At 40.9% G+C, this 22,729-nt stretch overlaps 1 protein-coding gene across 2 annotated transcripts in view; it reads right to left on the bottom strand.

Moving 5' to 3' along the window:
• Nucleotides 1-22,729, bottom strand: part of RORA (RAR-related orphan receptor A) — a 111,051-nt gene that overhangs the window by 35,666 nt on the left and 52,656 nt on the right. For both annotated transcript variants that reach the window (XR_825345.1, XM_010840780.1), the window contains exon 2: nucleotides 13,829-13,914. Coding sequence is in view for 1 of the 2 variants with exons in the window: in XM_010840780.1 (XP_010839082.1) it covers nucleotides 13,829-13,914 (86 nt within the window). In the remaining variant the exon portion in view is untranslated. The remainder of the gene's footprint in view (nucleotides 1-13,828; nucleotides 13,915-22,729) is intronic.

The raw sequence follows: 22,729 nt of genomic DNA on the forward strand, positions 1-22,729 counted from the left end.
CCCCCACCCCCCCCCAGCGTGGGATAAAGTCAGGATCTGAATTCAGGTGGTTTAATTCCAGAACTCACACTTTTATCCCTTTTGTTGTTCTTCTGCTTCTTTTTGTGTGTCAAAAAGGATTCCCACTTGGGGGTTCTTACAGAAGGTGACCATTAAAGGAAGCAGTGTCAAGACACAAGGTATGCATGATCAAGGAGCAAGACTGATCTGTTCTGAAATTAGTTTTCCTCCCGGTTAACCCCTTTAGCTGGCCATGTTGTCACTGCCCAGGCATTTAATAAATTCCTCTTCTATAGCCACCTCCTGATGTGGGTTATTCACACAAGAAAGTCAGTTTCACAATTTCATGATTTTTCCCTCATTTATCACCAGGAGGGTTATGTCCTCTTTAATTCACCCTAGTTATTTCTAGATTACTTTGGCTCATTTAGAAAACAAAACAATAACAACAACAAACTGAATCCAAGGCGCAGTCACTATCTTTAAAGATGTCTGAGAAATTGTACCACCTATTTGCAAGACAAATCCATGAGGCTTTCCACATGCTCTTGGAGCAATGGTGCTGAGGCTGGAACCAATACGTGAAAAAGGACTCCACTTCTTTAGCTGTCTCAGCTCCGAAGGGCTTGGGGAAAGCAAACGTGCAAATAGACACACCTTACTCTTTACAATCCCATTTACTTCTCACTGAGTCATTTGAGCAAGTGCCTGTGGAAAGTTCAGGGAGTGGCAGCACTAAGAACCACAGAAAAAACCTTTCTTTTGGACTAAGTTGACAGCCCACAAGGCTAGCTATCAAATACCAAAGGGGAGGGGTCAGGCAGGTTTATAAGGTGAGAGCCATGGAGGGAGGGAAAGGGTAAGCCTAGGTGAATCAGACACACCAAACTCTGCCTTTCAGATAGAACGAGGGCTTGGTGTTCCTTTCCTGCCCCTTGTCTCCCCTTAAAACAACAGCAACAAAACTCCACAACCCTACAGGGATTTCCCTGGTGGTACAGTGGTTAAGATTCTGAACTTTCAATGCAGGGCACATGGGTTCAATCCTTGATCAGGGAACAAGAATGCCACGTGTCACAAGGCACGGCCAATAAACAAAAAAATAAAAACTCTTCATTTCAGTATATTCTTGGGGATTCTCAGAGGATTTGGGCAGTTAAACTGATGAAGTATTTAAAGCGAATGAGCATATACGAGAAGGATTAGAAGGGCAGAAAGGAAGAAAGGGAGAACGTATGGTAGGTATCTTCCTTCATAAAGCGAGAAGCCTGCTCATAAATGGAGAAGCCGGATCTTGACTGATGTGGGACCTGGAGAGGGTCCCACTGATAAACGAGTAGGCTGGGATCCCGGTCCTAGGGGTGGGGAAGCTGGCGGCCACACAGAGAGCAGTGACAGCGCAAGGCAGCGCTTGGAGTTTTTGGGAGGAACTGAGGAGGTATGTGTAGAGAAGAAAGCGCGGAAGCTGCGAGTCAGCTGGGACAGATGTTAAATATACAATGGTGGAGTTTCACTTCTAAAAGCTGAGCTAATGAATGACTTCTTTGGCTTTCTGAAAAGTTCACTTTTTATGGCTGTCCAGGTACATGGAGATGTGCCATTACAAACACGGTGGGCTTGAGCAGGGGGCCACCATGATGACATTCAGGATACCGGTATTTGGTGTGACTGTGGCACACTACCACCACCTAGTGGCAGCAGACTCACATGCAGTTATTGCAAACAGTACGTTAGAATATGCAAACAGCCTTTAGAGATGAAAGGAAGTTGAGATTACTTGACTCAGTAGTTCTCCAACTGAATGTGTATCAGAATCACCGGTGGAACTTTTAAAAAATACACCTAAGATCTTCTGAACCAGAACATCTGAGGGTATATTCGCTGACATACATGCTCGTTTGAACAATGTGAAAGTGCCATTTTTGTAGGTCAAAAAAGACAACGCGTCATTCTGTATGGTAAACATTTTAACAAAGCTTCCTGAAGACTCTGCTGCTTTCCCTTTGTTAAGAATCAGGGATCTACTCTAGCTCTCTGATTTTGCAGATAACAAAAATGAAGCTGAGAAAGCTGAGTGACATGTCCAAGGCTCCCCCGTGGCTTCATGTCATTGCTGGGACTTGAACTCCAGCATCCTAATTTTAAGTGTAGTGCCTCCCACATAAGCATCTCTCCTGCAGTGTTGGGCTAACAAAACCCATGTTACTCAGTCTTGATTTCCTCACATTCATCAACCTTCCACCTCCATTTCCACTGCCTCAAAGAGAATTTGCCAGTGTTTCCTGCCTTATTTCACCAAGCCTTTCAAAGTGCCTTCTGTTGAGTTTTATTTCTAACTTCTGCCTCTGTTCTTTGGAAAATTCTATTGCCTAGTTAAAAAAAAAATTATTTGGCCATGCTAGATCTTAGCTGTTGCATGCAAGATCTTCTATCTTCACCGTGGGATCTTTAGGTGTTTCATTGTGGGATATAGTTCCCTGACTAGGGATCAAACCTGGGTCCCCTGCATTAGGAGTGCAGAGTCTTAGCCAGGGAAGACTCTACTGCTATATAAAAAAAAATCTGGCTGTATACTCTGAAAATTTTCATTGATCCCGTTAGATTGGCGTTTCCTAGGATGGGGACAGAGGCCATGGGTATGGGAGAAGGCTGATACTGGGTTGCAAGAGCTGAATGTCAAAATTTCAGAAATTTTGTGAACCAATTGTTAAACATAACCATTATTAAACATTAACTTGACATATACATACTACTATATATAAAATGGGCTTCCCAGGTGGCTCAGTGATAAGAATCTACCTGCCAAGCAGGAGATGTGGGTTCACTCCCTGGGTCGCAAGATCCCCTGAAGAGGGAAATGGCTACTCACTCCAGAATTTGTGCCTGGGAAATCCCATTGACAGAGGAGTCTGGTGGGCTGCAGTCCATGGGGTTGCAAAGAATCAGACACGACTTAGTGACTAAACCACCACCACCATATATAAAATAGATAACCAACAAGGACCTACTGTACAGCACAGGAAACTATACTCAATATTCTGTAATAATCCATATAAGGTAAAGAATCTGAAAAAGAATGAATATATGTATATGTGTAACTTAATCACTTTGCTGTACATCTGAAACTAACACAACCTTGTAAATGAATTATATTTCAATAAATTTTTTTTAAAAAGTGATGAAGAAAATGATAACAATGCAGGTTCAATTTAAAAGTATGTCATGTCTATAGCCATCACATTGTGAAGGGCACAAAAAATGTGAAGATCGATCCTTCCAGTTTTTAAAAACTATTATCTGATTCAGAAAGTAGTTGCTCACATCATCACTGACAAATGAGAGAAGTTCCAACACATGCTTTTCCTTGTTTCACTTTCCTCTTATTATTGTAAATGAAAAATCACATTGACGCTATAGTCTTTCATCAACCACAACCACAAGTGTGGATGTAAGAGTTCAGCAAAAATCAATGAGTGTATTCAATGAGAATCATCTGTCTACACACAAACTATACATCATATATATAATATCTACTATATATTATATGGGTGGCTCAGATGGTAAAGAACCTGCCTATAATGTAGGAGACCTGGGTTTGATCCCTGGGATGGGAAGATCCCGTGGAGAAGCGAATGGCTACCCACTACATTATTTTTGCCTGGGAAATCCCATGGAGGGAGGAGATTGGCGGGCTACAGTCCAAGGGGTCGCAAAGAGTCGGACACGACTGAGTCCAACACTTTCACTTTCGTTTCATATATTATATATTCCGTTTATAATAATGTATTGTCAATTGCACTACTTGTAAATTGTATGTAATTGTATCAGTGACATACATACTACAGTTATGTACATATATATAGACACTGTTTGTTTTCCAGAGAGTTGATTGTTAAAAACTGACCAGCGGGTGACTGGACTGAGCCCAGTCCTTGCTGGATGCTCGGCTTTCCAACAGGCTGTCTAAGTGGCTCCTCTCTATTTTGGATAGGCACATACCCAGAGTTGTGGCGTGGCCTTCTACAGCCCCATCATCCCCACCACCAACACACACATATACAAACATTCTCCAGAAACTTTAGCTGGATGGCTTTATCTTTTTAAAAAATTAAACTATAGCTGGTTTACAATATGCCAATTTCCTCTGTACAGCAAAGTGATTCAGTTATATATGCCTTCTTTTTTATATTATTTTCTACTATGTTTATCATGGGATATATTTAAAAAATATATTTATTTATTTATTTTTGGCTGTGCTGGGTCTTCACTGCTGAGTGGGCTTTTCTCTAGCTGTGGCAAGTAGGGGTCACTCTCTAGTTGTGGCGTGTGGGCTTTTCACTGCAGTGACCTCTCCTGTTGTGGAGCACAGGCTCCAGGGTGTGTGGGCTTCAGTAGTTGTGGCTGCTGGGCTCCAGAGCGCAGGCTCGAGAGTTGTGGCGCACAGGCTTAGTTGCTCTGTGGCATGTGGGATCTTCCTGGATCAGGGACTGAACCCATGCCCTGTGTTGGCGGATGGATTCTTTACCACTGAGACACCAGGGAAGACCCTATCATAGGATACTGAATATAGATTTCCTTTGTGCTATACAGTAGGACCTTATTGTTTATCCATTCAATACATACTGAATGGCTTTATCTTCATTCCGAACAGAACACTTCCAGACCCACTGATTATTTTCCCAGTCTCTCTTCCTCCAGTGTTTCCTTGCTCAGGCAAGGGTACCACCCTTAACCCAGATATTCAAAGCAGAAAGATGGGCCTCCCTGCTCCCTCCCCATCCACATGCATGCAGTTACTAAATTAGGCTGTTTCTGGATCTTCATATTCCTCAAATCCATCTACTTTTCTCTATCTTCACTGCAATTTTCTCAGGTCCCCACACCTGCCATCTTCTAATGGGTTATTACACAGCCTAGGACTTGGAGCAGTCAACAAACACTTGCGGAATGAAAGGCCAGAGGAAAAATGATGCCATGATAAAAACCTGTGGTGACAATCACATGGTGAGCTCCTATTCTATACCAAGCACCGGGGAGCACGCTTCACAAACCTGATTCACACGCAATTCACAGCTTTACAAAGCAGGTATTTTTATGTCTATTTACAAATAAGAAAATTCCAGTTCAGAGAGGTTAAACCATCTTTTCAAAGTCACACAGCAGTTGAAGGAGAGGCGCCAAGATTTGAATTCTTGAAATCTGGGTACATCTTAACCCAAAGGCCAGAGAGTTCTTAATATACTACCCAGAAGACATGCATACAAAGATATGGGGCAGACCAAACAAAAACAGATAAACAACAAACAGGTAAAAAAGCCTCACTTTTCAGTTGTACAAAGTTCCATATAATGGTTCAGACATGAGCTGAGGGAGATGGCATTTTATAGGGTATCAAATACTAGGTTTATACAAGTAGGAAAACAACTTTCCTTTGCTAGGTCTTTTTAATAAAAGGCTTTGAAATAGACGTGACATTTCCTATTGGGGTTATTAATATCTTCGCCCCCAAGTGGGCCTTAGCGGCAGAGACCTGTAAGTGTGGCTGGGAAGGTGTTGGGGTGGGGTTCTGGCTCTCAGGGGCTCCCCTCCTGCTCGGGGCTCCTTCCCAGGGAGGCACAGGCTGAAATGCTGATCTGATGTTTGGTCTTTTGACAATTTTCACTTAATGAATTGATTCCTACAGTTCATTAACATACCCACTTCCACTTCTGTATACACATATGTCTTAATTAGCTGCTCATTGGCTGTTTAATTACAAGAAAACAGCTGACAGCTGCCTTGCTGAATTCTAATGGCAGACGCGTTGGAACAGCTACACATTTGCTTTTGACAACCGAGATTTATTCATAACTCTATGATTTATTGTGAATGCTCATATGCCTGAGTGGATTATTGTATTTTCCAAGCCAACTGAAATGTTGGGATCTGGGAGACTATAGAAGTGGGAATCCCTCTCATTTCACTCCTGAGGCTGAGAAGAACAGAGAATCCTAGCTGGAAAGGTATGAACTCAATTTCAGTTTTATTTATTTTCGGAACTTCCTGTTGGAATGTTCAGAAGTATGGGGGAGAGAAAAAAGACGTATCTTTGGATAAACGTGGGCTTGAAAGTTAAGGATTTAAAGTTAAAAAAGAATATAACTGGCAACTTAATTTTACTGAGGGGGAAAGAGGGCATGCATAAATTAAAATCAAAGAAAGGAAGAGGCAAAAGAAATGATAAAATTAAAGTCGGGGGAGGCAGGAATAACATTCCAAAAGGAAGCAAAAGAAAAGGGAAATTTGTTCTTTAGGAAAAAAAACAAAACAAAACAGGAAACATCATTTGCCAAAGTGAGCTGGTACAGCCCCACACTCAGGCAGCTGGTAGCAATAAATCATGGCAAGATGGATCTTCTCAACCACTTTTCCGTTCAATAGTGACTGAACTCCCCGTAGAATTGTACGTGCAAATGCTCTCTGATTAAAGCTGACCTCATGTGTTGTATTTGGTAAGAGATGTCTGTTTTGCCATACATCTGGTGATCTGCCATGCTCAGATCCAATCCTGGTGACACATTCAGCAACAGTGATTCCCAAGCAGGCATGAGAGGCCTTACTCTGAGCCAGACACCATGGTACACCCTATGCACCACAAGCTCACAAGCCCAGCATTTTCTATGAGCAGAGGCATGATTAAGATCAAACCAAAGGAAAAAAAAAAAAACAAAAAAACTAAAACCAAAAAACCCCCTCAAATACCCAAATCATCTTGATGCAAATTGGGGTTTAACACATCCAACCACTTGTGCATTTATTTCATCACAGGCCTGGAATATGTTGCTAAATAAAAAATTTGTTCTTACCACCTGTCTAAAACAGAAATGAAATTCTGATGTCACAGGATGTAATAACAGCCAAATATAATTTTCATTTTAAATGGCTAGCTCTAATACTGGGGCCAAGTGCTATAAAGTGCTGAAGTAAAAATGTTGAGCATAAATGTACTAATGCTGAAAAGTGGACAAGATTGACCCAGGGTGAGTGAAATTTTACAACTGAAATGAAAATATTAGAACCCTTAAAAAAGAAAAAAAATTTGGGCCTAAAAGGAACATTTGTGGATATGTGTTTTTAACCTAAAACATAAGCAACTCCAGAAAATGCTTTAACTCTTTAACAGAAAAAAAAAAAGTACTGATTTATATGTTCTGGGATATCTCTGAAAAGACTTGCTAATTTCAGAGAGAATATTTGTTAATGCAAAAAAAAAAAAAAAAAAAATTCCAAGTTCTCCCTTTCCTGGGTGGAAGAGGAAGCTTTTCATAAGACATCATCTTAAATGTATTAATTGATGAATAAATATTTGACACATTCTTAGACTTATCACAAGGTAAAGGGTCTTAAGTGTAATCAGAAATCAATTTACTAACTTCAGTACTCAACTGTACATTATTATTTAAGAAGTCAGGGACTTCCCTGGCAGTGCAGTGGTTAAGACTCCATGCTTCCACTGTAGGGACCATGGGTTTTAAACACTGGTTGGGGGAACTAAGATTCTGCATGCCGCGTGGCATGGCCAAAAACTAAATAAAAATTAAAACTGGCACACACAAAAAAATCTATGATGGACAAAAGCGATCAAAATTTAAAAAAGAAGTCATAGTTGAATGATAATTATAGTTAACACTACCATATGATATGTAAGAAAGTTGATATGAGAATAAATCCTAAGAGTTTTCATCACAAAGAGAAAAAATTTTCCCTTTATTTTTTTTTTTTTTTTCATTGTATCTGCAGTTAACCTTTGAACAATGCAAGGGTTAGGGGTTGTAAACCCTCATTTAGTAAAAAATCCAAGTTTAACTTTTGACTCCCTGCAAACTGAACTACTAATAACATAAATAGTTAACAAAAATTTTGTATGTTGTATGAGCTATATAATGTATTCTTACAATAAAATAAGCCAGAGAAAAGAAAATGTTATTTAAAAATCACAGGGAGGAGAAAATATACTGACAGTCCTCTGTTGTATTTATCAATACCATAAGTTTATGTCCTTTGTTTTCAAGATGAATTGTCTGTCAGTATCTACATCCATATTGTCATATACAATACAGGAGATGTTATATGCATTACCAACAGTAGACATCAAATATGAAAAGATAACATTAAAAAGAAATTCATATTTATTTACAATTTCTCCTCAGTATTATTTATTGAAAAAAATCTGTGTGAGTATAACTCAGTGGACCCATGCAGTTCAAACTCAAGTTGTTCAAGCATCATATGTGTATGAGAAAATGAATGTTAGCTGAAATTATTTTGATAACCATTTCACAACATATGTAAATCATACCATCATGCTGAATGACTTACTTATACAGTAACGTATGCCAATTATTTCCCAACAAAACTGGGGGAAAAAGTTATGATAGAGCCCCAAAGACTGAGAGAATATGGATGAAAAACTGTGTGTGTGTTTTTTAATCTTGAGATAAATGTTTCATCATTATCCTCTAAGCAACCACTGTATCTAATACTGAAGGTAGGAACTGAAGTCGGATGATAAACAGAACCATGCCTCAAAAGAAAAGTGAAAAGGAAAGTGAAAGTCACTCAGTCATGTCTGACTCTTTGCAACCACATGGACTGTATCCATGGACTTCTCCAGGCCAGAATACTGGAATGGGCAGCCTTTCCCTTCTCCAGGGTATCTTCCCAACCCAGGGATCGACCCCTGGTCTCCCCCATTGCGGGGGGATTCTTTACCAGCTGAGCCACCAGGAAAGCCAAGAATAATGAAGCAGTAGCCTATCCCTTCTCCAGTGGATCTTCCCGACTCAGGAATTACACCAGATCTCCTGCATTGCAGGCAGATTCTTTAAAAACTGAGCTACCAGGGAAACCATATCTCAAAAGAAAGCCTCAACCATAAACACTTCAGCATTTGTATTCACTTTGAAGAGCCAACCTGAACCCTGAAAAGCAGCCTCTCATTTTATTTCTGGCCTTCTCCTCTGTCTCCATGCTCCAAGGCCCAGCCCCTCCTCCCTGGCAAGCATGCCCAGCCTACATGACACCCTCTGCTAGTGCTCACCCAGGGCTGGGACTACTTTCTGTTCCAAAAGCTCAGAAACATCTTTTCTCACAGAGCTAAGCCCTTCTAGGCCTGGATTCAACAGTCTTCTGAAATGCAATATTCAGGGCTCGCCCAATGCTAATACATTGTTTCTTCATTATTTCCAAAGAACAAGGGCAATATTTTTACAATAAAAACCTTGGCATAACAGAGCTCTTAAAAATTTGGGATGGCATACTGTCTAACCTTATCTTCCACTGTAGAGAGAGTAACCCGCTGCTGCTGCTGCTAAGTCGCTTCAGTTGTGTCTGACTCTGTGAGACCCCAGAGACGGCAGCCCACCAGGCTCCCCCGTCCCCGGGATTCTCCAGGCAAGAACACTGGAGTGGGTTGCCATTTCCTCCTCCAATGCATGAAAGGGAAAATTGAAAGTGAAGTCGCTCAGTTGTGTCCAACTCCTAGGGATCCCATGGACTGCAGCCTACCAGCCTCTTCTGTCTATGGGATTTGCCAGGCAAGAGTACTGGAGTGGGTTGCCATTGCCTTCTCTGAAGTAACCCGCTGCTCTTGTTAAACCAGGCTACTACATCTTGTCCCTAGAGTACAACTAAGACTTGCCCATTTTTAGGCTCTGGATGCCTAGTGGATGTGTGCTTCGTGGGTCACATCTCAGACTGTGGCCTCACCCTAGTATTGCATTCTTCATATGCTACAAATGTCTCATCTCCACAGGTAGACTGTGAGCTGCATGAAGGAAGGATTCGGTCATCTTTTTTTTGGTTTGTTTTTGGCTGTGCTGCATCTTTGCTGTGGCAGGTGGGATTTCTATAGTTTTGCCACTCAGGGGCTTTCCCAGTTGCAGAGCATGGCCTCTTGAGTGCAGAGCCTCAGCAGTTGGGCTTGTTTGCCATGCGGCATGTGGGACCTTAGTTCCCCAACCAGGGATCGAACCCAAGTCCTCTGCAATGGAAGAGCGGAATCTTAATCACTGAACTGCCATGTCTATAGCCACACCACCCTGAATGCACCCAATCTCATCTTCTGTGTCTTTAGATTTCTTATAGCATTTATAAAGCACCCAAGGGGGTGCTCGTATTTTCGTTGTTTATATTGGCAGAGCTACATATCAAATTATGAATGGTCACAAAATCAAGACTGGACCCACAGATGTCCTGGAAATAGTGTCTGACTATACAGAGCACATTGCTCAGGCTTGCCCAAGAATAACGACCAGAACCAGTACTCAGTGAGTGCTTCTTACACTAGCACTCTTGTGAGTGCTTCACCTAAACGTGTGCAACAACAGAGGCACAGAGAGGTTGGGTGGCTGCTCAAACTGGTAAACAGCAGAACTCTGACTTGAACCCAGGCAGTCTGGCTCAAGAACCAGAACATAAGTCTGACACTGTGCTGTCTCTCTGCACACAGCCAAAGGGATATAGAGAGAGTGAGCTGGGAATACTCAGGAACCAGAAAAAGAGCTACCAAAACACCCACTTGTGCTGTTCATGTGTAATGCTTACCTGAGCAAGTATGTGGTGAAGACAGAATCATTTCAGTGACTATATATAGGTCCTATGATTTCTTGTGGCTTCAGGTTGTTTTTAAAATGCAATTCAAAATACATTCACAAAGTGATTTTTTTCAGACAAAGACTGAGTCACTTTTTTTTCCCTTATTAGATATCTATTTATATATCTAATCAGAAAAGTGAAAGTGAAGTTGTTCAGTCGTGTCCGATTCTTTGTGACCCCATGCAATGTAGCCTACCACACTCTTCTGTCTATGGGATTTTCCAGGCAAGAGTATTGGAGTGGGTTGCCATTTCCTTCTCCAGAGGATTTTCCCGACTCAGATCGAACCCAAGTCTCCTACATTGTAGGCAGACGCTTTACCATCTGAGCCACCAGGGAAGTCTAATCAGAAATTTTCCTTAAATCTGATGATTCTATCACAGAGATAAACTATCGACAATCTGTCATGATACAACCATCTCCATCTGGTTAGAATATGATAAATCATTAACACCACTGGCAAAAGTAGAAATCTCTTGACTTCACTCCTACTAGAGATAAAAATGTTAGTTGTCATGTACATACCACCATATATAAAACAGATAACCAACAAAGACCTACTGTATAGACTAGGGGATTATACTCGGATATTAAAGAATCTGCCTGCAATGTGGGGGACCCAGGTCAATCCCTGGGTTGGGCAGATCCCCTGGATAAGGAAATGGCAACCAACTCCAGTATTATGGACAGTATTGTGCACATCCCATGGACAAAGGAGCTTGGTGGGCTACAGTCCATAGGGCTGCAAAGAGTTGGACATGACTGAGCAACTAACACACACATAAGGGAAAATAATCTGGACAAGATTCTGAATAACTGTGCTGTACGCCTGAAACTACCATGACATTGTAAATCAACTATACGTCAATTAAAAAAAATGTTAATTGAGGCAGAAACTATGGTACAGAACAAATACTACATTCATCAAATATAAACACATACCACTGTATAGATCCTAGACTGGGCATAGGCCCAATCTGTTAATGAAATTAAGTTTTAATTGTTTTTGATATTTCCATTGTATAAAGTCAATAGTGATGAAAAACAGAACTGCAGACAACCAAAACCACGTTGGCACTGAGGCTGCACAAGACCTGGAAGGGAATCTAGGAAAATGACAACAGGGAAATAATAGCTGCCCTTTGCTTTCTTATCACTTTCATTTTTGTCATAAATAAACAAAGAAAACACACATCGTTCCTGCCTCTGTAAACAGTGGTACTCAGGGAATCAATTCAAATCTTTCTGAATAGCATGTTGTTAATCTTCAGAACTGCTGGGGTGTTTCCTATGAAGTAGCCTGTGCCCTCTCCCTGGCCCTGCCAGGTTCTGTATTCAATTCAATTTGCCACATTAAACTATGTGCGGCATTACTGAGAGACACAGACGGAGTGAGCAGCTTTGTCTGCTTGGGACCTGTCCACTTCAGAAAACACCTAGGTGACAGGCAATGCACAAAAGTCAAGTCTGCTTGGAACTCCTGGTAGAGGAGCACTGCTGGCTATACACCTTTCATCAGGAAAGGCCATGCTAGGCAATTATCCTCCAATTAAAAACAGGAAAAAAAAGAGAAAAAAAGAGGCTATGCCATCCCCTACAAGGGACAAGAAGGTGCAAACACAGAGTGAGTGAGGATGATGTGTGACAACTGTCCAGTCACATCAGCCAAATTAACCTCAAAAATCAATGAAATGACAGCTGTCATAGATCCCTCTCTTCCTTACAGCTTGGGGTAACATAGGCCAGGCAGCTGATTTCATTTGTTTTAATTTTAATTTAGTAACTAATTTGGAGGGAGGGCAAATTGAGGAAATAATTTATTTTCCTTGCTAATACAGAAGCTTGAGGTCTTGAGGGTTACCAGAGAGATGAATAATTCAGTTTCCTTTGAGTAGAAAGTTCTCTATTTCTAAAGATGAGTGAATTAAAAAAAAAAAAAAGTATGTAGTTGGTGTGCGGAAATCTCAAGCTTCCCCAAGATGAGATCGATATGAAACATTTGTACACTTACAAAGTGGTAAATGTTACGATGAATGATTAACAGTAAAACAAGACATAAGGATGCTATGAGGGAAATTTCTCTTAAGTCTCTTCAGTAGTTACTTGTGTGTGAAGGTGGTTTTGCATTTTATGACATTGTATTTTCTAATTTCACTAAAGGAAAGCTAACCAAATATGTGGATTTTATTTTTTTCCTTCAGCATCCAAATGCTTTCGGGCTAATCCAGGCCTGGTTCAGTAGCAAGCAACTGTCTCAGAGGCCTCCTGCGTGTCTAAATAGCTTCTCTCCTGTTTATCTTGCACTGTTTTATCCTGTAAGCAAGCTGTCTCAAGGCCCTTCCAAGATAAGCAGGAGGATTTAAATCTTAATAAATTGAAATTTGAATAACAGAGGCAATCTAGGTGCAGGGGTCTTGAATGATTAGGAGAAACGTCTCTATTTTCCATTCCCACATTATGCGTGTGCTGTCCATGTTGCCCTGTGATCAGCATCAGTAATGATTAAAATAGTAACAACAGCAAGAAGACTATTAGATTTAAATAGCACTTTTCAGCTTATAAGGACTAAGTATAGTTTTTACTTCTATTCTTGAAACAGTTCTAAAAGATAGGAAGGATGTCACTTTATGGATGAAGAAACAGAGTCACTAAAAGAGGCAGACGTGCCTAAAACAATAGGAACAAGTGGCGGCCCTGGGACCAGAACTCAGTTCTTCCCAAAAACCTTGCCACAGTTTGACCAGATGTATCAACATCTGTGTGCCAACAATAAGATTTTCAATCGCATTCCCATTAAACTTATCGGAAACGCCTTCTTATAAAGCTTATAACAGGGACATTACGGAAGTCTAGAGTCATCTCTTTTTTGAAAGAAGATAACCAGAGAGATATCAATGCTGGGATTGGAAGTGACAAATGAGCCACACTCAAACGCTTCTCTCCAGCCTCCCATTATTTTGATGGGAGGTGTTTTATATGTGTGTGTGCCTGTGTGTATACACACATATATCTATATATAAAACTTCCTTCACTGTAATGAACACCCAATGCTTATTTCGTCCTGTTGTTTCTCGTCACTCAAAATGCCAAGGGGTTGAATTTTTAGGCATCGTAGAAGTAAAAAATAAAAGTCACAAAGATACCCCCACCCTGAACATTAATAGAAACAACAACAACAATTGAAAAGGCTTACCTTGCAGCCTTCACATGTAATGACACCGTAATGGATTCCTGATGATTTGTCTCCACAGATCTTGCATGGAATAATTTCAATTTGAGCTGCAACAGAAGCACGCAACCAGTTAATTACATTTTCTTTTAAACACCTTATAAAAGCGTTCCCTGATCAGCATTTGTATCGTGAAAACTAATAACCTGCTAAACATTATACTGAATTAACTATTCATTGCTGAACTGTGAGGGTCCCCCTAGAGCCCTGGACTAAATTATGGCTGCTCGTTATATAATAGCTTTCAGGTTATTAAAATGGGTCATTTGAGAAGGTGTTTAAGAACCCACAAGAAGACTGGAATCAGCATTTCAAAGCCTTCAAGAACTGGAGAGTTCGCAGTTTAGGCCTCAGAGCAAAGCAGATACTAAAATGTTTCCTCCGATCTCATTTTCCATCATTATTTTTAAAAGGTCATAAATCTGTGTTGGCTAGAGCATTGTAGCTTGGCAGGTGAAGAAAAATAGACTCCAAAAAGTTAAGACTACTTAGGAAAACGATTCAATTCAAGATATTAATAAGTTACATATGTTGGTAAGAATTCCTTACTCATCTTTTTTTAATTAATGGACTTGCCATGTGTTAAAAATTAGTCCATTTGTGTATGATCAAAACCTTTCAACCATAACGTTAATATCCTATCAGAATTTAACAGTGATGAATCTGGACAAATAGAATATGTAGCTTCTGAGTTATTTATGCTGAAAATTGATTTTCTGGTATAGCATGCATGTATTTCTATCTAACTGATTACTTAAAGATGTCTCATACTGGAGGAATAACCAAATAATTAATATATATTACACCAAAGTTCCCAAATATGATAAAGCACATTTCTAAGCAAACATACTTTATCTTGAGCAGAGTTGGAAAGAGCATAATTAAGGATCAAAAAATAACTTAAGGAATAGAATAATTAGGCAAAACAAAGTACTTGGACCACCTCTTAAATATAATTTATGTGTGAAATAAAGAATCGACACTAGGCTAAATATACAGGATGGTAACATTCACCAGTTTACCTGAAACACGCCATTACACTAAATTTATTTCCATGGTTTTCACTACTGGATATGTTAGATTATCTACTAAGTCACACATAAACACAAATTGCAAGTGCCCAAGTATACTTCATTTTCATAAAGACCCTACCTAGTGCCATGCCTCACACAAAGCAATGACTGGTCTATGGAATGTATCGATATTGCATGATGTAACTAACACACGTACACAGAGTCCAATGTCACATTGAGCCCAATTTCTTCCAATGTCATATCACATCATATCCAGGGGTAATTTCCACAACCACTTACTCTAGATCTGATGTAATGTCATATTCGATACTTTGAAAGAGCACGCATTACTAGACTTAACCTCATTACACATGATGTGTTCCCATTAACTTCCTTCCAAGGGGACTACAAGTACTGTGGGGTCTTTCAGTGAGTCCTTTTCCTATCAATCACTTTTAGCGTTGACTTACTTAGTTTCATGGTCCAGAGCTAGACACTGTTCAAAATCTCACATCCAATAAACGTGCCATAAACCCAAAGCCTTCTAATACCCCAATAATGGTGTCTTTGTACACGAATATGTCTATTTGGACTTATGCAGCTTAATATGTTATAAGATCACACTCAACAAAAAGATCTTCGAGTTGGTCTCCTCATCTTAGAGACTAGCTTGATTTCTTCAAGGAGAATTCATTGTTAAATCTAAACTCTAGTAATGTTACACACTTTTGGCTCCTCCAATATTTTTGATATATGGTAGAGGCACAGTTTTATGCCATACATTGTTTGCAGCTCTAGAGAGAGAAGATTTTGCCCAGTGTTTTTTTAGAGACAAAAGCCAAGTGGTAATAGAAAAAGCCTGAAAGGTGGTATCAACTGAAAGTTACTGCCTGGATTCTCCTATGTGGATGAACTAGTCTGTAATGAGAACCAGCCTCCCCCATCCCAAACCTTCAGGAAGAGAATAAACAGACAACACAAAGTACTTGAAAGTGTTCATCATTCAGTCATGTCTGACTTTTTGCGACCCCATGGACTGTAGCCCACCAGGCTCCTCTCACAATGGCATTCTCCAGGCAAGAATATTGGAGTGGGTTGCTATTTCCCCCTCCAGGGGATGAGATCAAACCTGGGTCTCCTGCATTGCAGGCAAATTGTTTACCATCTGAGCCACCATGGAAGCCCCATCTATTAAATTCAACTGATATAAGAAATAAGGAAGACAGAGCTGCTTCTGCTTATACCTCACCTCAAACTGTATTAAGAAAAATTAGACAAATCTTGTTAGGCTTTATAGTTTAAGTCAGCATCAAAGTGAAAAGCAATATTAGCACTAAACTTGGGCCTTTCAAGAGTTATTTTCTTTAAAAAAATGTTTATTTATCTATCTTTGACAGCACTGGGTCTTCATGGCTTTGTGCTGGCTTTCTCTAGCAATGGGTCTCCATTGCTGTGAGCTGCATTGTGGTGATAGGGGGCTGTTTTTCATTTTGGTGTGTGGCTTTCCATTGTGATGGCTTCTTTTGTTGCAGAGCATGGGCTTCAGTAGTTGCAGCACATGGGCTCAGTAGTTGTAGTGCATGGGCTTAGCTGCCTGGAGTCATGTGGGATCTTCCCGGGCCAGGGATTGAACCCAAATCCCTTGTCTTGGCAAGGGAATTCTTAACCACTGACCACCAAGGAAGCCTAAAGGTTATTTTCATTTCATCTTAGCAATGGGGAGGTCAAGCATACCTATTTAGTCCTCTATAAGATAGGAAAAGCACTAGGCAGGCCAGATAGGGAGCACTGAGTAGAACTATATGTATCTGGATCAAATGGAAAATGGTGTACAGTTGTTCACTGCCTGGATTGCTAGTGGATGATCCAAGAGAAGTGCCATGATGATGTTTAAGGCAGTGACCAAACTGCCTACTAATGGCTCCTGGAATCTTGAAAGTGGTCTGGAAGCCTGGTAAGGAAGGGTTTACTCATGATGGGGGTGCCCCTGGGATTGACACCCCAACCCAGAACTTCTACCCTTGGGATGGCTCTCAACCAGGCTGGGAAGAGGTTGGGAGTCAGGGTGGGAAAGTCACTGTGGTATAAATCCAGGGTTTGGTGTTACTACCACAAAGGACCATTGGCCTACGTCAGGCTCCCAAACTCCTGCTGAATCTTCAGTCTTGCTGTAGCTCTGGAGGGCACTCTAGCTGAGACATATTTTACAAGACTTTATGGAAGCCAGATGCTTCCTATGAATGGACTCACTGTAGACTGGCCTGCACTGTCCAGCGAGGGGCGAACTGCCTAGACCTTTGGTCCCTGCGCTGTGTTTGTGCCTGGCTCCAGTGGGCAGTGTTGGCCAAAGATTCCAGGTTAGAACAAGCTTCCCTAGGAATCTCGTGGTGAGGTGATGGGAGGGTTCGCCAAAGCCAGGTTCTGATATTTTAATTCATCAGGTTAAACTATTCTTCTAGCCTACCTCTTTGGGTGGCTCTCTTAGCTCAGAAGACAATTTCAAACACAAGTGCTCTTTAGGAAATGACTAAAATCCACTTGCCCCCAAAAGCAAATTCTCTGAAAGTGATCTGATCACATGTGTTGATCTTTCCAGAAAGCAAACATTTGCAGATCAGAGCAGGGCACTTACTCAATCTTCCATTCAATCCAACAATGCACAAAAAACCACCTCCTTCTATCTTTTTCAGTCAAGGTACAGAATTCAGACATATCAAAGAGGGAAAAAAAATAGTCAATGCCTCACAAATTTTTCAAAAGGAAAGCAGTTCAGCTCCACAAATTGGCGTTTTCAGACCAATAAGAGGGAACAGGACAAAAATCTCCCTGCCCTTCGCTTTCCATCCCTCAGGCTTTTCCATTTTCTAACAGGCAGTGTTGTGTCTTTTCAAAATAATCTTCTTGTAACAAAAATTATGAGTCTTGGCCCATATATATACTGCAGATATTAACTCAGCCAGTATTTCAAAGGATGAAATCTGTCAGACACCACTACTATCACAAGTATATTGATTAAATTAGTCCACATCCATATTCATTGCAGCAAAGAGAGTTTATTGTGTAGCGCGGAATAGCTGAAGCAAGACGCACACATATAATCATGAATTGGCTTAACAATGAACAATCTTGCTATGAAAAATTCTAATTTGCCCACATTTTCAGCTCTATTGCCTAAATAATTTGCTCTTTCATGCACCCTAAATAATTCAAGCAGCTCTCCACACCTGCACAGGCAAATTTCTGCAGTTTTCAAGGAGCTAACAACAAGTGGCAATGGGGCGTCAGGAAATTCTGGAATGCAGGTGTGCTAATTAGCCAAGTGGTCCTTAGGCTGGGCTGTCATTTAGCACTGCACCTCTGAAAGAAGTTTGCTTTCTACTTTTCATTATAGAAGATAACAAGACGTTGGTGTTCTCAACCCCTGACTTGTTTCTCAGACTTATTTCTGGTGTTATCTTGGTCCAGAGAAAAATGCCCATTCTTCCCAAGAATTAAAAAATACAAAAAATTTTTACAAATGTAATTGCACAAGAGTTGTATCCATCACTTTAATCTGTGGGTGAAGAGCGATCTCTCAACAATAATCTAAATGGATAGATAGTAATCAAAAGAAAGAAAAAGAAAGTCGCTCAGTCGTGTCTGACTCTTTGCCAACACCATGGACTGTAGCCTACCAGGCTCTTCCATCCACAGGATTTTCCAGGCAAGAATACTGGAGTGGGTTGCCATTTCCTTCTTCAGGGGATCTTCCTGACCCAGGGATTGAACCCCAGTCTCCCTCATTATAGGCAGACGCTTTACCATCTGAGCCACCAGGGAAGTCCAGATAGTAATCAATAATATCTCAAATATTCAGGCTTATAACATGTCAGGCGTTATCTAATCTGCTGTTCTAACAACCCTACAATGTAGGTGGTATCATTGTGATCATCATCTGTATTTTTTTAGATGACAAAACTGAAGCTCAGAGAGGCTAGATAAGTTGCCCAGTGTCAGAGAGCTAGGAAAAGGTAAGGCTGGAAGGTGGACACATTTTGTCTTTTTCTCTAGCTCAAAGTCTTGCACCCCTTTGGTCCTGCCTCTTCCTCATACTGCACAGTCAAGTTGAATGTCTCCAATACCTTCAAACATCAGGACAAACTGCTCCCGGTAAGAAATCATTAACCGAGGATCAAAAGACATCCCATAGGTAATCGAGTTAAACTTAATACTACTGAGAACTGATGTCAAGATGTCTTTCTAGTTTATAACTGGAAATAATCATCAACCTTCTGAGACCATTCTTCTCAATTTTATAAAATACCAAGTTTGGGGACCGTAGGGTGACCAGTACCAATGCTGAACACTTCTTAAGACCAGGAAAGTTACTTCACCTACCTCTCAGTCTCAGTTTCCTATTTGAAGAGTCAATGATATAATGTCTAAATGACATAGCACATACGGCCATTTTATATATGTATTCTATATATATGCACACCACACAATTCTTAGAAAGAGTTGGCACTCAAAACACAGTTATTATTATTGTTATTGTTGATAAGAAATCCTGCCTTATAGCGAAATGAAATTCTTTTCTGCGGACTTTAAGCTCTTTCCAAAGTGAGGATAGAGAAAAGCAGCTTATCCTCCAAATAATATGACAGGCAGTTCATACCAGCTACCACAGCAATCCTTTACAACGTTGGCACTTAACTGTTTGGTACAACACAGCACATGTTACAATCAATGTGGGATGTGTCATAAGGCATTCATTACTAATAATAGCAAAAAAAAAAAATTAAAGATTTTAATGGCTCATATAAAAAATAAACTAATACAGACCTAAGCTTATCCCAATAATATCTTTCACTCTAGCTCACTTGCATAACCATATACTTTCTTGAATTGGGCTGAACAGGGTGGGATTACTGTTAGACTTGCTAGGAAATGGGCAAGTCCTGGGTACATCCATGACAGTATGTCACATATATGAATGCCAAGCAATTGTATGTGTTTTGCAAAAACTGTCAAGAACTGCTGCTTAAAAAAAAAAGTAGTTTTACACCGATCTGTTGGCAGCATTTTTCCTGGAAGGCTGAGAATATGGAGGACTTTTCACCTGCTATGTTACATATTCCTCTAAAGTTTGAATTTTTTTTACTACCAACATGCATTACTTTTGTAAGCAGAAAAACCAATAAAGATTAAAAAGAAAAACCCTAAGGCATTTGATTTTATTTTCAGCAAAAATGGCTTGAGTCCTTTATGGATTAGTCACTTTATTTTATCCCCTGTTTAAAACTGCTGGGGTATTAAAGGCTTCAGCAGCTGCCTGGATGGCGGTCTGGCTTGCGTGTCAAGGCCAGCTGTGGGGGGAACAGAGAGTCTTCACCTGGTTCCCTGGAGGGACTTTGGTGACTCCTGACTTCTACAGTTTTGTAGCCCCTCTGGTCTGGCATCACTAGTTTCAGGGTCTCCAAGGACTTTGATGGTGACCGGCTGAGGGGGCAGAAGTTGGGGCTGAAATTCACCTGCTTGTGAGCCCTGCTGCAGAGTGGCTGGGGTAGCCTGGAGGAAGGGAGCCTTTTTCTCTCTCCACGCTCTCACTGTTGTTGCCCAGGGCCCCAGGCCACCATCAGGGTTTGCAGAGAGCTCACAATGCAGCTTCATGGTGGGAGAGAACAGACTGTGGGCTTCGAACACGAACAGTCTGGCATATTCTGTCACCCTGGGCCTAAGGCTTGGAGTATAGCATGCATTTGTTTCCCAGGCCAGGCATGGTCAATAGTCCTCCTGGGTGAGGAGGACCAAGTTCCAATTACATACCCTGCAAACTAATAATCAACTTGTTCTGCCATTTTGTCTACTAAATATATACTAAATATAATACTGGTATGTGTTCCTGGTATAGTCTTTTCTTCCACTGACTTTTGGATTTTCTTCATTATAGTACTTGATCCTAGTTGAACATCACCAAAGCAATGACTCCCCTAATAGAAAAGTCCTACCCCTTTGGTCGAGCTGTCTTGTGGTCATTTCTGGCAGCAACGGTAATGCTTGATATTTGCAGAGTTCTGTAACAGTTTTTAAAGTTTTTGTCCTCACTGGCTTCTTTTGGTTTTGGTGTTCACAACAACTCTGAAGTAGGCAGATGGGTCTTATTAAGCCCCATTCTGCACATGTGGAAAATGAACCTCAGGAGGGTTAAATGGCTTCTTCTCTATGTCTAGATTCTCAGGGTTTAATTGTAGAGGCAGCCACCAAAGAGGGGGAAAAAAAAACAATAAAGCTTGGTGTCTCTTTCTTCCTCAGAATTATCTGATGCCTTTAGGTTTATGTCATCGTCAATCTGGGGCTCTCAAGGGGAAATGCCATGAAAAAGTTAAGAGGTGGAGGCTGACCCAGCTCAGAAATGGAATTGGCAATCCTCCTGCATTTCCCTGTGACCCTCAACTCCCTGGGTGGCCTCAAGCAAGTCGCTTACATCTCTACTTCCTCCATCTATAAAATGGGAATAACTCCTACCTCCCAGGCAGGTGGTGGTAAATGAATGCTCACAAAACTCTTTGAAGATGAAAAGACCTATATAAATGGGAAGCTTTAGGAAGCTTGGCATATCATCCTTGGCAAGGACCAGGACGCGGTTCCCTCACTACCCACAACAGGCTCTGCCACAAAGAGAGTAAAGAAAAACCCAAAGAACTGTAATTTTCATCTGCTAACTAGACTCAAAGTTTTTCTTTGTTAGTTTCCAAAATGCCTTCCTGAGGGACTGTGTGTGTGCATGTAAGTTGCTTCAGTTGTGTCAGATTCTTTGTGACCCTATGGACTGTAGTCCACCAGGCTCCTCTGTCCATGGGGATTCTCCAGGCAAGAATACTGGAGTGGGCTGCCATGCCCTCCTCCAGAATCTTCTGGACCCAGGGATTGAACCCACATCCCCTTAAGTCTTCTGCATTGGCAGGCAGGTTCTTTACCACTAGCGCCACCTGGGAAGCCCCGAGGTGACTAATGAATTCAAATGTCATTATCTTTGTCTCAGCTTGACAGACACATAGATGGAGAAGTCACTTCTAACAGTGTCACAAGCAAAGTCACTGAACTAAGCCTTTCACCAGGACTTGGGCTGTCTTGCAGAGGGATCATGGAAATGGCATGATTTCTATATTTTATACACAATAAACACGTTACCCTCTGGCATTCTAATCCTCGGTATTAAGTTTATGTCTGACTCAAGTGTTAGTCGCTCAGTCCTGTCCAGCTCTTTGCAACCCCATGGACTGTAGCCTGCCAGGCTCCTCTGTCTATGGAATTCTCCAGGCAAGAATACTGGAGTGGGTAGCCATTCCCTTCTCCAAGGGATCTTCCTAACCCAGGGATTGCACCCAGGTGTCCTGCATTGCACGCAGATTCTTTACCATCTAAGCCACCAGGGAAGTCTGACTCAAAGGACCCTGTTAAATTACAGCCACGCAAAAAAAAAAAAGTCCTGTACCTTACTTCGCCTTCCCCCACCCCACCGAAGGTCTATGCCTTTTGTACTATTGAAAGCCACCTCTTAAAAGCTTTAACTTGATTGTGGTTTCTGCTGAAAATGTAACAGCTTTTTAAAAATCATTTTTAAAAATAAAACTGTTACATATACTTGCCAAATACTTACACATAAACATACTTCAAACTCTCCAACAGATCAAGCATTTGCAAAGGAAATCTAAAATACGACAAAATCAGAGTTTTGAGACAGTAACTCTTTCCTTCAGTCTTTAGCAAGTAAAACTTAGGCACTTAAGAGTTAAAACTCTGGGCCAGAAGGCCCCATATGAATTCAGAGAAAGCTGAGCCGTGTATGCAGGAAATCTCTGAAGAATGAAGA

This window comes from Bison bison, unplaced genomic scaffold (assembly GCF_000754665.1).
Source record: "Bison bison bison isolate TAMUID 2011002044 unplaced genomic scaffold, Bison_UMD1.0 scf7180017864146, whole genome shotgun sequence".
NCBI lineage: Eukaryota > Metazoa > Chordata > Mammalia > Artiodactyla > Bovidae > Bison > Bison bison.